The 15,416-nt window shown below is 41.7% G+C and overlaps 1 protein-coding gene across 2 annotated transcripts in view; it reads right to left on the bottom strand.

Moving 5' to 3' along the window:
* Window positions 1-15,416, bottom strand: part of OPN5 (opsin 5) — a 33,990-nt gene that overhangs the window by 17,199 nt on the left and 1,375 nt on the right. For both annotated transcript variants that reach the window (XM_026108700.2, XM_026108701.2), the window contains exons 2-3: window positions 6,990-7,142; window positions 891-1,010 (exon numbers count right to left, since the gene is read on the bottom strand). In XM_026108700.2, coding sequence (XP_025964485.2) covers window positions 891-1,010; window positions 6,990-7,128 — 259 coding nt within the window. In that variant the 5' untranslated portion in view covers window positions 7,129-7,142. The remainder of the gene's footprint in view (window positions 1-890; window positions 1,011-6,989; window positions 7,143-15,416) is intronic.

The raw sequence follows: 15,416 nt of genomic DNA, 5'->3' as shown, positions 1-15,416 counted from the left end.
GCGGTGCTTAGGGCTGCAGGCATCTGTGCCACAGATGTGAGTTTGTGCTGCGCTGGGGAGGCCCCACACTCAGCAAGGTCACATCAGGCCTTCATGCCTGCTGGGTCATCTGCCACCAAGATATCCTTTTCTAAAGGACATCCAATCCTCCCCCTCTCCTGTGCATGCAGCCCTGAGCAGCCTGATGACCTACACAGAGAGCCAAAGAAATGATCCCTGAGGACTACTGGCTCTGCGACTTTGTGCAGACCTTTCCAAAGCTTCCTCCTGTCAGGTCAGTGAATGTCCAGGCTGTGGGTTTGAATGGAAATCCTTCCAGCAGGCTGGTCCTGCTCTTACCCTATAGATTGACACTAATGCTTATTCTCCTGACCAGAGAGAAAAGGATATGGTGACTGGAGAGGAAATTGATAGCTTCAAGAGGCTGATAGCCACTGGTATTTTCCAAATCTTTCCCTTTACGCCCTCAGATTTGTCTAGATATATATTTCTGAGGCAACTGATTCCCTCCTGCAGCACCCTGCAGCAAGAAAATACCATTTTCTCCAACTGTAAAAAAAAGCTGTTTTGTGCTTATCACATCAGGATGCACATGGGAACTGTCTTTGAAGGACTGCCCAGGGCCAAAGTGAACAGCAGTTTTGCCCGAGTCAGGACTGATAGATTCAACCTTATTTTTCCCTATGTCCTTACCAATTCTTTCCATCAAGCTGTTCAGGAATCTTTTTTTTCCCTATCCTTCTCTTTCATTTATATACAAATAATAGAGCAGAAACATCAGTGGCAAAAGGCGTTTGGGATTCCCCATGACTTCCAGAGGAACGTCTCATGCTGCTGCCAGAAAGAATGGTAGGAAAGTAAAAATGAATGAAAATAAAACATCAAATTACCTGAAATGCCCAGATCACACACTGCTAAATTAACAGTCATTATCTCTGCAGGTCTTAGCTTCTTTTTTCGCTTTGAGGACATAAAAATAACATACCCATTTCCCAGAGTTGAAAGAATCCCTATAATAAGAAAAAGAACAATCAAATTAGGATTCTCCTCAAAAACAGCAGTATCATATCTGCATTGTGAAATTCTCTGGCATTTTCAACCTGAATCTATGGTCCCAGGGCTAGGCTTTTGAATCTGAAACACGATCATCTCTTCCTCATTATGTAGCTCATAGAGACGCCTGCCACAGACCTCTCCCTCTCACAACAAATGCTATTTTCCCTTTTGCAGCAGACCATTGCCTTTACCACCTGAGCCTGCACAGTTGTGGATATAGTTGTGCACATAATAGAAACCCCATAATTCTTCTGTTCTCATCAACTCCATTTGTCTCTTGTATGTTTATACAACCACAATAATGAAATTCAGCTGTCGGTAATCATGAGGACCGCATTCACTAACCAAGCTTAATTTCATTAAATGCTATAACTGAAGGTTGAGGGATACGTTTCCAAAATAATGTCAGTTATTGATATTAATATCACATCATAAGCCTTGCAATAGAAATTAATTTCTATCATAAGGTGAAAGAAAAATGAGAGAAAACATCTGATTTTACCTTCCAGCTGAGCTCACTGCGTAAGGAGGAATTGTGCCCTGTTCAGGCTGGTTGGACTTTCTAACCCACTGGCCACCACCCAAGGATCCGCAAAGCTTCACCTGCAAGCAGCTAATCTACCATGGACCTATTGCACTGATGCCGAGAGCTACAGACTTTCCCATCCCCTTAAAGAGAGCTATTTCTTCACTGACTGATATTGGAAAGAGTTTCAGGCTGACCTGAACATTTTGCAGGAGAAAAGCAGCAAAGGACGTAACAGTTTCAGAAAACAGTCTAATCCCCAAAGGTACATCAGTTCTTATCACCCTGTGCTTCTACCCTAAAGGAGTCCTAAATAACGCAGCTTTCCTCTGATGAAGAGGAAGCCAAGTAGCTTCTCGTGGTGCCTTCCAGCTGGCACATTGCCCTGCTGGTGCAAACTGCTTTACGGAGCCCCCGAATGCAGCACATCCTGCAGCAAAATGGCAATGGCTGCTGAAAAGCCTGTCCCAGCCAAAAGGTTTTCAACTGTGGAGAAAAAGTCATTTCTACCTGGAAAAATATCCCCCTGGGATATATCCCTCCAGGGGATTCTGGGATCCCAAAAAAGCACAGTAATAAATCAGTCTCTTTTTTCCTTTATCTCAACAGGCATTAAAGCTCCTAGCAGACACCTAGTCTTTTTTCCATATGTTCCAGAAAGACTCCAGCAGCTCCCCATCTGCCCAGCAATGTGGCCCGCTCCAAATATATTACCCTCGTACACCACAAATTTTCATCGGCTTTTCTTGGCAGAGTCTGACGGGAGGCCCACGCCTCAGGAATTAAATGGGTATTTGCGACAGCCCGTGAATGAAATGATCACCTTGCAAGGGTGTCGCGTTCTCCCAGAACCAAGAAACCAAGCCTGGGGACATTCATGAGGCAGAGAGAAAAATGGTTCCCAGAGGCTAAAACTGGGCTATTTCACAAGGAATATGTGCAAGTGTGGAATCCAAGATTTACCAAACTCGTGAGAAAAATACTTTGCTACTGAATTTTTCAGTAATGCAAAACTGTTCTAACTGGAAAAAAATAGTATTTTTATGCTGTCAGTACTGGTCGGTAGTTTATTTTTAAAAATAAAAAAATTAGATCAGAAAGTGGTCTATCCTTTAATCTTAGGTTTTCTCAGAAAATTTGATTTATCCTTGGTAAATGAAGTTTAAAGAACATCCTATTCTTATGGCTCTGAAAATTCAATCTGAATTATAAGTAGATGCAAGTAATCAATTCAATTCTTTTCTTCTTTGCATTTAAGTGAATGAATCCCAAAGTTGTTGAATATATTTTATATATCCTAATCTTTTTTCATTCCCATTTTCTCTCTAGTGAAATTCAGGATATCTCATCTCGCGTGCCAGGGTCCAGGCTGGAATTCCTTTCAAAAGCACCTGACAGTTTCCCAAGCACTTTTCAACAGACTGGAAATCTAGAAAGATTTATACATCAGACAAGTCTCTGAAGCAGCCCTTCTTTATTAATAGCAATATATCAGAGGATCTAAGCCCCAGTCCACTAAACACAAACCTAAGGCTGGCAGGTGTCAAGTGATAATTTAAGCCCACCTTCATCTCTACCTGCGTTGTTTCTGACAATCGCTTATCTAAACTTTTTTGAGCTCTTTGATGGTAGAAACTTCACTACCCCTTAAGACAAGCCATCTGAATGCTTTATTTTCCCTACCAGAAGGGTTTTCCTAGTGGCTAACCAAAGTCGTCTCCAGTGCAAGCTCCCAGCCCGGAGAAAATCACAGAGAAACAGAGCCAGGCTTAGGTATGGAGTCCTCAGCAAAAGGGGAAAACAAATAAAAGAGGCAATCTAAACAAATAAGACTCGTTTTCTTCAATCTGACAGCAGTGCTAAATTGTCAGAGAAAAAGAAAAAAACTAGTTCAGGATTTTGCTTCCAATTAAGTTGTTTCATAACACACTGCAGACCAGTGCAACAGCAGTCCGTGAATCGATAGGTACTTGCCAGTTAGTTACCTGACAGCCGGCGGGTCTCAGCTCAGCTGTGAGTCACCCACCACTCCTTGCAGGAAATCAATCAAGTCAGTGATGAAAAAGCTGGCAGAGGAAGCGACAAAGTAAAAAGACCTGGATCCTTAAAACCAGGTATATGGTTTGATTTTTAATTTTTGGCAATTAAAAAAAAATACACATGGAAATGAATTATTCAGATCAAAAGATCACACGTCAGCAAAGAGTTTGTCATAGTTTGGCCGAGACCCCTCTTTTTTTTTGAGACAAAAAAATGCATTCTTCTATTTTCAAACTGAAATATTTCAATTGTTCAGACAACCAGCCTGACCCCAAAAGCTCTGCTGAGCTTCTGAGAGGATCATGGGGGGGGTTACACAGTTTGCAAAATAAATCTGCAATACTGCACAGTTACTACGAGATACAACTATGCTCACAAGCTACCAAGACACAGAGCTTTAAATGACTATTTTGAATACTTGGGAGCTCTGATTCATGAAACAGCTGCCAATTAAAGTACATTTACAGCATCAGTAAACAGACTGTATGAAATAAGATGTCAGTGAATAGTTTCACTGAGCTACATAACCTTCTCCGCTACCTCACACAGATCCTACTGTTCACCACGGAAAATCTCTGCATGGCAGTGCCCAGCAGAAATGTGGGTGCTCTGAGCTGTCAGAAATCAGCTTAGCGGAGAAGGAACCTTGGGCTTGTTTTTGTTTTCATCAAGTAAAATAGCCACTCAGGGATTTTGCTGGGAGGAAGAACAAAGATGAACTACTTTCTAAAATATCATCTTTTTTTCAGGCCCAAGATATCATTAGAAGGTTGCCATCCACCTAAACATGAACGGCTAATAAAGTGTGGATTTTCATACTGACAACCAATGGTAGCATCTCTAATATAATAAGCTAAACCAGTCTTGCAAAGTACAACCTTTACATGAAACATTAGCCCAAGCTAAGCCTTTTTCTTCTCCCTAAAAAATATGTGGTGAAAGAATACTTCACCCCACCTATACACAAGCAGAGAAGGAGGACCTGACATTGCTCCTTCCACCAAGGCAGCTCCCTCGCTTAGGGGCTGAGCTGAAGTGTAATTCTGCTCTACTGATAAAAAAATGTAATACACTCCTCCTTCACAAAACCTCTGGAAAAGGTTCCTGACCTCCCTTGGCCTCTAATAAAATAATATGCATTACTGAATTACACACTGCTGTCTAAAATAGTGCTATGCTGGCCTAGGAAACAGGGAGCCAGTTGCTGCATCTGAAGCGGCCAAGAGCACGACTGACCAGCAGCAAGGCAATGAAAGTTTGAAATCCACAAAAGGGCTAAAAAATATCTGTGCAGGATGCCAGTGGTATCGTATGATATAGATGCAGACCCAAGAAAGATGCAAATATATAGCATTTAGATGCATATAATACAAACAGCATATTTGTCTCTAGTAAGAGTCGGTGTTGGAGTGTGTAATCACCAGCAGGTAATTAACCAAGTCAGATGCAAAGCAAACACATGAAAAAGGAAGTTAAATCTAGAGAAAAAGTAGGATATGATTTCTAAGGGAGAGCTTTATGTGTATACAGCAGAGCTATAGCTTGAACTTTCTTGGCTTGAGCCACTGGCTGCAACGAGTCCAATCTGGCTCATTTGATCCCCAGTCTGCCACGTGGCAGGAAGGTGGGAATCTCACTGGTGAGTTATCAGCCATTTTTAGCTATAGATTCAGCCGCCTGTTCTCACACTGCTCACGTAAGTCTGAGCCTGAATGGCCAGGTTTGGATTTTTGCTGGAAATTTATCTTTGCTGTTCTTTGCCATAATTTTGTTATGTCTGTGTTGTTCAAGACGTTTCACGCTTGGCAGGGGTATTTCTTTGGACATAGATAGATCTACACTAAATACAGCCAATACACCAGGGCAACACAATGTGCATCGGAAGGATTCATTTCAGCTACTCAGACATATTTCCTGGGATTAAAGTTAAGTTTGCTCAACTGAGCGAAGAAAGACACAAGGGGGATTGTTTTGGATGGTTCAGTGAAGACATCTGTTTGCATAGCAGCCACAAAGGAAAAAAAAGAAAAGGATAGAAAAAGCTAGGATATGTACAGTATGTGAATATTGAGACTAGCACAGCATCACTGAACAGAGCAGAGAGACAGCTTCACCTGCAATCTGTTTAGTTCTGAATTCCTATTTCAGTAGAGATGTAAGTGGAAGATTAATGAGAGATTGGTATTATTCAAGCCCTGGTGAAACTTCTTCAGCAGAAAATATTAGATTACTTAGATCAGAGGAAAGGCAGTAAGAGAGAGAGTAGGCAGGAGGTTTGCAAAATAATAAGTGATAAACATAAAGGTAGGATTGAACGGTTTTATATTAAGTGCAAAACTAATCTAATAAGAGAATGAAACTAAAAGGGAATAAATTTGAAGGAATACCCTGTAGCCTTCAGTCCAGAGTTGTCTGTGACCCAGAACACAGCTTGGTGCGGCGCTGTTATATGACATTGGCTCAATTTTATTGAGAAAACAGATTTTGAGCTGTGAGAAAGTATATAAGGTAGACACATAAAACATAAGGAAAAACAAAATCATGGACATAAATTTAAGGGTTGAGACAGTAGTTAACAGCTCGAGTTTTTGAAAGGAAAAATATTGACTCAAAAAGATATAAACTCCCCAAAAGAGCAGAGAATCAGGAGATGGTAAATCAGCAGAAACAAGGACCAGCCTGTTCTGAGAAGCAACGGAGACTGGTATTTCCCCAGCTGAATGAGAACTGCCTGGAATATAAATATTCTACCAAGAAACCAGTCATACCTATTATCTTACATGCAGTGGCCAAAAAATAATTGCATTTATTCTGCTTGTAGCGTCATTTTGCACATGGTAAAAGATGCCAGGATGAAAGCGACCCAAATGAGGGGAGGGTCACAGACAGAAAATACTGTTCAATATAATGTGTAACAAGAGAATTATGCCAAGAATTGAACAAGATTCAAATGAAAGTCTTTGAGGATGTTCTCTTTTGCTGTGTAGACATGTGAGAAAGGTTCTGAAAATAGGACATAAACACCACACTGGATAATGGCAGAAGTCATCTTTGGTCAGGAACAGTTAATCTGCAAGCTAGTTATTTATAAGTAGAAATTATTAGAGAATTTCTTGCAATTTTTCCTGGGAAGTCCACGAACAGTCACTTTTGAAGACAGGCTTTTTGCCCACCTAGACCAGCATTCTCTTATGGTGATAACCGTGTTTCTGACGTGTTCTTCTTTGCCTCCACCTAGATTTTTTTTCTAGTATGAAGAAACATGTAATTACACATCTAATGTTCAGCAGTCACTGCCTTCTTTGTGAGTGCCTGAAAGGATGCAGTGACATGTTCATGTTTCAAAGATGAATTTAAAAAACATTACCAATTACTGTCAAATAAAATCCAGCTACTATGTCAGATTCTCTAGAAAGCTTTGATGTGAAGGGGTCTTCCTTCTGGAGATAGTGTGGGAGGTATTCATCCTGGGATGAAGTGTTGTGATCTGATGCCATCCCATTCATGTTCAGCTCAGCTTCTGAAAAACAAAAGAACAGAATTTGTTATAGATCACATCCACCACCAGAAATTGCAATGATATTTTTTTTTCATGCACAGGAAGCACCCTCCCATCTTCATTTTTATTCTACCAGCTCCTGTGGCATTTCAGGATCCAATTCAAAATGGCATTCTGCCACGATTTATTTCACAGCTTTATTTATCCAAGTATATCATCATTATTCATATGGCACTCAGGACAGTAATCCATCTGAGCAGCATCTGGCAACTACTGTATTGCAAGGTTCAAGCCAGAGGCATCTGAAATGCCTTCTCTGAATATCTTAAGGAAACTGATGCTTCCAGCTGAGTGTAAGAGTGACCCAAGAGTCAGAATCTGGGAAAATCAAGTAGGGCAATTGCTTGTGTCTAAATAGCTTCATTGTTCAATGTGTTTAATGCACGTTGAACTTGTTGGCTCTATCTATACACACTGTCCTCATGATCCCAAGAAACTGGGAATCATCAGTTAGACAGTCCCAGCAATTTCTTCATATCTTGAGGGGCATTACGTCTACAAATGGTAGCTCTGCAAATGTCATGGTTAAGAGCTGTATCTATAAATTCTCCTTAGAGTTATTTAGGTGGTTCTACTGTAAATAACTTTGTATGGTTATGGTTAAGAGCGGTAATTGGCTATTATGGTTACAAAGAAGCAGCAGAAGTATTGAATAATAGGCAAGAAATAATAGGCATCTACACAAGCTCATTAATGGCTGGAATTTTCTTAGTGTTTCTACTTTTATGGAAATGGGCTATAGAGGGCAAATGTGCTAAAATAAATACAGTGAACCCTGATATGGAAAAACTAGTATCTGCCAGGCTTCCATGCAGGTTACCCCTCCAGGACAGCTGAAGGAGTAGAGTGAGGAATTTTAGCATAAGATAAAAAACATTTCTACAATGTTTGAAACCACCCAACCAAGAGCTGTTTTGGACATTCAGTCATCTCAGTTCTTTTTGCCAGTGGCTGCTGTGCCTATGAGGCAGCAGTGGCATGTAGGGACTTTGTGTTCAACTCTCAGTTCTTCCATACTTTTTCTGTGGGACCTGGGGCAAATTATGAAGCTCTAAATTCCTCCCACCAAAGTCTAAACACAAAGGGAGCATAAGCTAGGAGTCTCAGCCCTCTGCTCCTTGTGGGAGAGAGTGGGCTAAGCTTAGAAGGTGGCACTAGCCCAGCTTAGACTGAATCATCATCTACAGGTTCCTCCTCTCAAAATGTGGCTGGAGTACACAACAGCCAGGCACTTAACTTCAGGTATCTCAGAAGGACATTAGGTGTTCATCTCAGCAGCTGGATCAAGCCCTACTTTAAGATGGGAGGACTCTATAATGCACAAGGCTGACTGCAACTCGAGGCTTGGACATCTTTTTATTATGCAGGTAGCTATGATATAAACAGCAAATTTGGGTAAGAGGAATCCCATCCTTAGTGTCTACCTTACAGGAGGTTAAAGTTGAAAGGATGAACGCCACCTTTAATATTTTAAGAAAAAACAGCCCCACTTTACCTGGCCAGTACCACTGAGATTCCTGACAGAACTAGGCCTATTTCCTGCTATGAAAAGAGATGAGCTCCTACTGTTAACTTCATAGTCTGCTCTTTGAGAAGTACTCATGTTCTGTGCATTTAATCAAGACAAAGAGGAAAATAGTTTATTTAACTTTACTGCAAAAGTGAGAGAGAAGCAAATGCTGCCTTTTTTTTCCCCAGAGGAGATAAATAATGGTGTTTTTCTTGGAAAATAGTTTACCCTGCCTTGCTCACAGATACCTCTGTATTTATCCCCTTACTCTCTGCATCAGACCGTTTCACAATATGCTGCCAAAGACGTTTCAGTTCAGCCCCATTTAACAAATTCAGACATACACAACATTCCCTGAGAAAAAAATATTTCATTATTTTACTCATTCAGTTTCTCTTCTGCATCTTGAAGGTGGACAGTGTTCTCCAGAACAGCCCAATATGGTAAGACCTGAAGCTGATGACACCTACCTACCCCTAAACTAACCACAGCCACCTCTCCACCTGTCCCTCAGCCTTTGAAGACAGATCTCTTTTAAGAAAAACAGATCATGGCACACTGCCCCTCTAGGCACTGACAAAAGGCTATTAACAGCCAGCCACCTTCCCCATGCTTCCAGATCCCAGCTTCTCTGTGGTTATCAGCACCTAATTTAGTCTGAAGCCAGCACCACAGCAGTGACATTTGTATACCTCGTCGAAAGAGGCGTGTGTCTACATGTTTCCCAAATCAAATGAAGAACCTCCCATGGCTGGTACATCTTTTAGCACCAAGACCCCAGCCAGCTGCTTTGGTTGAGGCTGAGGTGTGTTTCATTGGTATTTTTTGGTGCACTAATGGGAACTTGGTGATTTGTTATAGAAATTGAAAGAAGAAACCACAAAATGCTGCAAGAAACAAAAAGGTGTCCCAGGCATATGGCTCCAAGTAGTACTAGCGTCTTTAAAGTTCAGCAGCTTCATTGATTTTCTTTGTTCCCAATGAAGGAAAAACTAAGCAATTCTGATTAATTAAAAAAATACCATGGGTGACTTCATAAGCCCTCTTCTACTCTCGCAGCCTTGGTGAATAACCTGTCCAAGTTTTTCACTGCTCCCTTGAATTCAGATTCCAAACTAGCTGTCCAGGCTTGAGTTAGGATCCACAATAGTGCAGCCTGGAAGTGGCCCAGAAAGACTGTCTCATACAAAAGGACGAAGTCAGGTACAAATCTGAGAAACAAAACCATTAGGCTAATTTTCCTCTCCATCAAATCACAGCCACAGGTCTTGATCCAGCTGCCATTTGGCCTTAGAAAGGACCCCTGTGCCTTTCTGTCCCCCAGCTTTCACAGTCCTGCCACTTTTATGCAGCTGCTGCATTTGAACCACGTGGTGGTCAAACTGATGCAAATGGAAAAGCACATCTGGGACCTGTCAGGACAATTTAGGTTTGATATAAAGATATATCAAAGTGTTTAAGGACATTTTCCTTTCCTGAGCCACATTAAAAACTTCCAGTCATGACAATATTAGGTAGCACACAAGGAGAATATTGTCTAACTTGTGATCCCTCACATAAAGGCAGCTTTTAAGAGGAAATTTTGACTTCTGCGTACTCTAACTTCAGTCAGAAACCCAGTTACTATTGATTCGTAACCTATCTCTGAAGGAAAGGTGCAGATTTCCCACACAAATCAGAGCCACGGGATAGACATGAAGGCTTGATTGATCAAAATGGACTGCTATAATATGGCAGATTCTGCTGCTTCTCTCAATATAAATTGCTACCTGCTTGCAAATATTAATGTTATAATACACTAATCCTGTTTGGTTGCTGAAAGAAAAGAAAACAACTTATCTTGACTTTAACCAGAGAGACTACAGTATTCTTGGGAACAGATTTACTGAAGATTTTCTGCAAAAAGAGAAGGTAGATTAATATCTAACTTCCAAAAAGACACACACACAGAGTTTCCTCATTAAATTAATCATGGCCGGCAAACTAAGAATAGGAGAAGTTTCAGGTATAAGAAGAGGGCCAATTGTAGTTTAATCTGGCAAGGAATGTCAAGGAGAGCAAGAAGGGCTTCTTCAAATATAACAGCAACAAAAGGAAGACTAGGGAAAATGTGGGACCACTGCTGAATGGGGCAGGGGCCCTGGTGACAAAAGATACCGAAAAGGCAGAGATACTGAATGCCTTCTTTATTGCAGTCTTTACTGCTAAGGCCAACCCTCAGAAAGTTGTGATCAGTGGTGCAAAGTCTAGTTGGAGGTGCTTATCTTCCAGGTTCATCTCTTCTGAAGAGATCCTGGCTCCTGCACTGAGACCATTTTCCAGTGCAAACCAGATTGTGGCGAGTAGTGACAACTGGGAGAGTCGTTTCATCACTGCACTTCTACTTGTGACAAAAACAGCAATGCAGACAGAGCCTTAGAGCTTGGGAGTCCACCCATAGTGGCCTGACCATCAGAAAACAGGGACTGGCCATCCTCTACAAAGTAAAGTCCACTATATGAGTCATGATCTGGGCTATTTCCATTTTGGAGTCTGCCTGCAATTAAAATAAAATTCATTTTTCCTGGACTGTGCACTTTTTGAAAGCTAGCCCTCTAACTGTTCTCAAGAAAAAAAAAAAAAGACAACAGCAAATACAAGAAAATAAAGTGAAAAATAAGAAAAAAAAATCCGTCCAGTCATTTTCTTGATTAATGAAAGTCCTTGATTCAGATTAATAAACGTATATTAAAAACCAAGCTCTCAAAAGATCTGCTGTAGCACATAAGTGCTCCAGCTAGTGTGACAGGCAGACTCAGACAAGCACGGGAAAATAAATCAGTTTTCCAAGACCATTTTCTTCTTGCTCCTTTACAAGAACAAAGGATACTACTGTGCAGCAGGTCTCTGATAACCAAAGTGTGGAAACAGAGCATTACACCACAGCCTGACCATCTAGCCCATCTACAGGTCATCTTTCTGGCCCCTAGTGCCCGTGAAAACAGATTTAAAGCCAGAACAAAAGACACAAATCCTCTGCTTCCTATCAGAAATGGACTCATGCTTACTCCTGTGCTGCAGACATTCATATTTAATTAATACAAACAATTCCATTTTTAAATAATATATTCTTTAAAATGGAACTGTTCCACTATAGCTAACCTCAAGAGAGCCAAAATCCTGACTCAGACTTTCTATAACAGCAATATCGGACCTCAGAACTTCCCAGACTAAAAAGAAGGCTGGGGGTTTTTTGTTTGGTTTTAACCAGCGCTGTTTCTCCAACCCTGCATCGGTTTTGCTCCCTGCTCCTCTCCGCAGCTCTCGTGGGGGTTTTCATCACGTCCTCCGTGGTCTGGCAGGCTTCTTCTGCCCACTGCCCCAAGGAAGGCAGCTGCAACAGCTTCAGGCCACTCGTGCAATCTGTCCAGGCTGCATTTCTGCCCATGGACCCTTCACCTCCCACCATGACCGTGTCCACTTTTTCCATCCTTGTCCTCAGGTTTTCCAGTCTTCTGACGGCAGAGTCTCCTACCGTCTCCAGCCTCCTGAGGGAGCGGAAAGGCCGAGAGGACCGAGCTCAGGGCAGCCCCTGGGACCTGCAGAGCCTCGTCTCTTCTTCCGCTCGATGCACAGCTTTCGGCAAATGGTTAAACCTCTTTTCCCCAAAGGGGAAATGGAGTGAATTTGTATCTGTGGCAGAGGTGGGCCAATGCACTAATGTAGGCTGCTGTAATGCAACTGAAGTCAGCGGTATGAGCAAGAATAATGTGTTCTGCTAATTTGGAAAATCATTATAAAGCACAGACTGTCCTAACAGATGCAAAGGCACACAATGCTGTTATGCAGTAACGGTCAACTTATTAGTTCTAGTAAAAATAAACTGATTTTGAAGGCGATGGCCTACACAGGGACCTGAAGCTGTGAGTGAAGTATGTATTTTTCTTTTTTCCCCAGGACAACACCTTTGAAAGAGAACTGAGTGATGTCTTTGCAACAAGCAGATCAAAACTAAAATTTGAGACTCAGCTCCAAGCTGTCTGTTACATTTTCAAATTTTGATGTGCAAAATCAAAAGCTCTGTGTTTTCAAAGCACTGTATTTACAAAGCAGACATAATTACATTCACAAGTCCGTGGTCATCTGAAATTTGTGACTTTTTCGTTTGTGGGGGGACCTCAACAAAACAATAAGGCTCTCTGTGGCGAATCCCTGCAGATATCGCAGGCAGCAGCCAGAACGTGTGTTTGTATCCAGCGAGCAAAGTGCAAGGGCATCCAAACTGCAGAAAATTGCTCTGTCTTGCAAACCACATTTGGACAAGGTGGACGTAGCAGCACCCTTCACAACAGTCGTCTGATTTGGAAGGTAAGTCTGTAACTGCTCACTTTTGCTGCTAATATAACCCCCTATGTGCAGTTTCCAAGAGGTCAGTGCCACTGTGCTCAGTGAGAAGTTTCGAGTATTTGGCGCTAAGTAACTCCAAGAAACGTGAGTGAGTGGTGACTGGGACTTTACACCCTCCAGGAGACAGACACTGGGAAATAAAACTGTGACATACGATCATTGCAAGCCCTGTGACCGCAGAAGAGGCTGGAAAGGACCTCAAGCAAACAGCTAGTTCTTACTTGATTTCAAGGCAGGCTGAGCTCTAATTATCTCATTATAGATGACTGTCTAGTCTGTTCTTTAAAACTCTTAACAATGGAAATTCAATAGCCTCCCTAGGTGAGTTTTTCCAAAGGTTAATTAAAATTGTCAAAGAAAGTAACTTAGGACCAGTCATATCTTAAACAAATCATAGCCTTAGATCAGAGAGAGACTCCCTTTCCCAGAAAACCTCTTAATTTCTAACACAAGCAAATCCTTTTGGGGGGAAAATACTAGGGATTAAGTTCACTATTTTAAGAGTGCAGTTAAGGCAGATTCAATAATCTGCTGAATTCAGCCGTGATAAAAGACTTATTAATGCAAAACGGAGTATAAGCAGTTGCTGAGTTGTGCGCAAGGAAGAACATTTCAAGTGCCCTGAACAGGTAACACACATTACAAAGAACTGCACTTGTATGGTGACAAATGTCATTGCTTTGGCAAGAATCAGGCATCAAAAGTGCTTTTTATGGACTCCAAAAAGATAGAAAAGTCACCAGGATCTTATATTATGAACTATAAATATATCACACGACATGTAGTTGGGGGAAGGAGAGGAGAGAGTGCTAGGAGGAATCCACTTTGGACGAAACCTGATCAAATTCAAGCATTATTTTACTGGAAAAGCAAAGAATGTTTAAGAAACACTGAGAGAAACTTGATTTGGGAAGAAAAATGAAAGCAAAAAAACTCATAAATCTTTGAAAAACAATAATAAAGATTTCCTTCTGCTTGGCTTTTAGTACATGAAAATCAACCAAACCACAAAGCATTGTGTACACCAATGCCACAACAACACACAACCCTGCACCGTGAGCCATGCCCCCAGTCTTTTCCAGTCACCTCTGGTGAACAGCTCTGCTGCTGCCACAGACAAAGTGCAGTCACAGCTTGTTCAAGAAGATGGGCACATTTTAGCAGGATCCCTGCTTGGATTAAAAAATTAGTCCCCAGATTCAGGTCCTCACTGTGAAATTCCTCAAACAACTTCAAGGACCAGTGCAAGAGCCAGTTCTTGCGTCTGTGGACTCAGATTTTTGCAGAATTGCAGCATATTAGAAGCAAAAGCTCTGTATTCCCCCTTGTAACCCACTATATGCCCACATTTGAGTTCCCTCTGCTGATGGTTTTCAGGGCATATACCCCTACTCTTTTCCGGGACAGGCAGGAGTATGTTTTCTTGCAGTGCCAAGCCTGCAATAAAGTTCCTGGGAATCCTGGTGGTGAGCAGACCTTCAGCCAGCAGATCTGGCTGCAGCTGAGCAATACTGACACATTACACAAGCTGAAGATCCAGCTCTACCTCGCTTCAAATCTTGCAATGCGAATTCAGGTATCTGTTTAGGGCTGAGTCAAAACAAAGCAAAGGAAAACAGAGCAGACACATCACAGGATCTGAAAAGGCTGGAAAGGCCTTCTTGAATCAGAAAACTTCTGCAGTACCTATGGCACAGAAGCAATGAAGCAGGTTTTGAATGCCTGCTTTCCTGATTTGCCTTGGGAAAAAAAAGTTTTTGACACTCAAATGCTGGAGCTACATAATCGCAGAGATTGGCTAGACAAAAAGGAAAAATAGACATAGCCAAGGCATGTTTCAGAGAGGATAAAAATGAAGCTAAGCAACCCAGCAAGAACAATTTCAACTCAGTAAATGGAGCTGGTCAGAAAATGGTACCAATTGTACTACTACAGGAGAACATACAAGAAGGAAGGGCTGCAAACACCAGACAAACCAAAGCAGCATAGAAAGACAATCCCAGCTCACACAATACATCACCTGCAATTTGTTTGAGGGTGACTGTGCCCAGCTCCTGGAACATTTTTAGATGGAGTTTTCCCGTTTCGGAGTCTTACCTGTCCCTGCCCACTCTGCCCAGCTATCTGTCTGTCCATTAACCAAGTGTCCTGGTGACAAGCAAAAGTCTAATTCTGTGACAAGGAGAGAAAAGTGGCTTCCTGGCTGACCAGCCTGTGCAATCTCATCTATTCTGTTCTCAAACAAAACAATAAGGTCTTACAACAGAGACGGAGTATGTACTTACATAACTATTTTCCAGTTGATAAACGTAATTAGAGTGACTTAGTGATTTACATGC

The sequence above is a fragment of the Dromaius novaehollandiae genome, chromosome 3 (assembly GCF_036370855.1).
Source record: "Dromaius novaehollandiae isolate bDroNov1 chromosome 3, bDroNov1.hap1, whole genome shotgun sequence".
NCBI classification, from domain to species: domain Eukaryota; kingdom Metazoa; phylum Chordata; class Aves; order Casuariiformes; family Dromaiidae; genus Dromaius; species Dromaius novaehollandiae.
The sequence above is the reverse complement of the archived record's forward strand: the minus strand, read 5'-3'. Positions and strand labels throughout refer to the sequence as shown.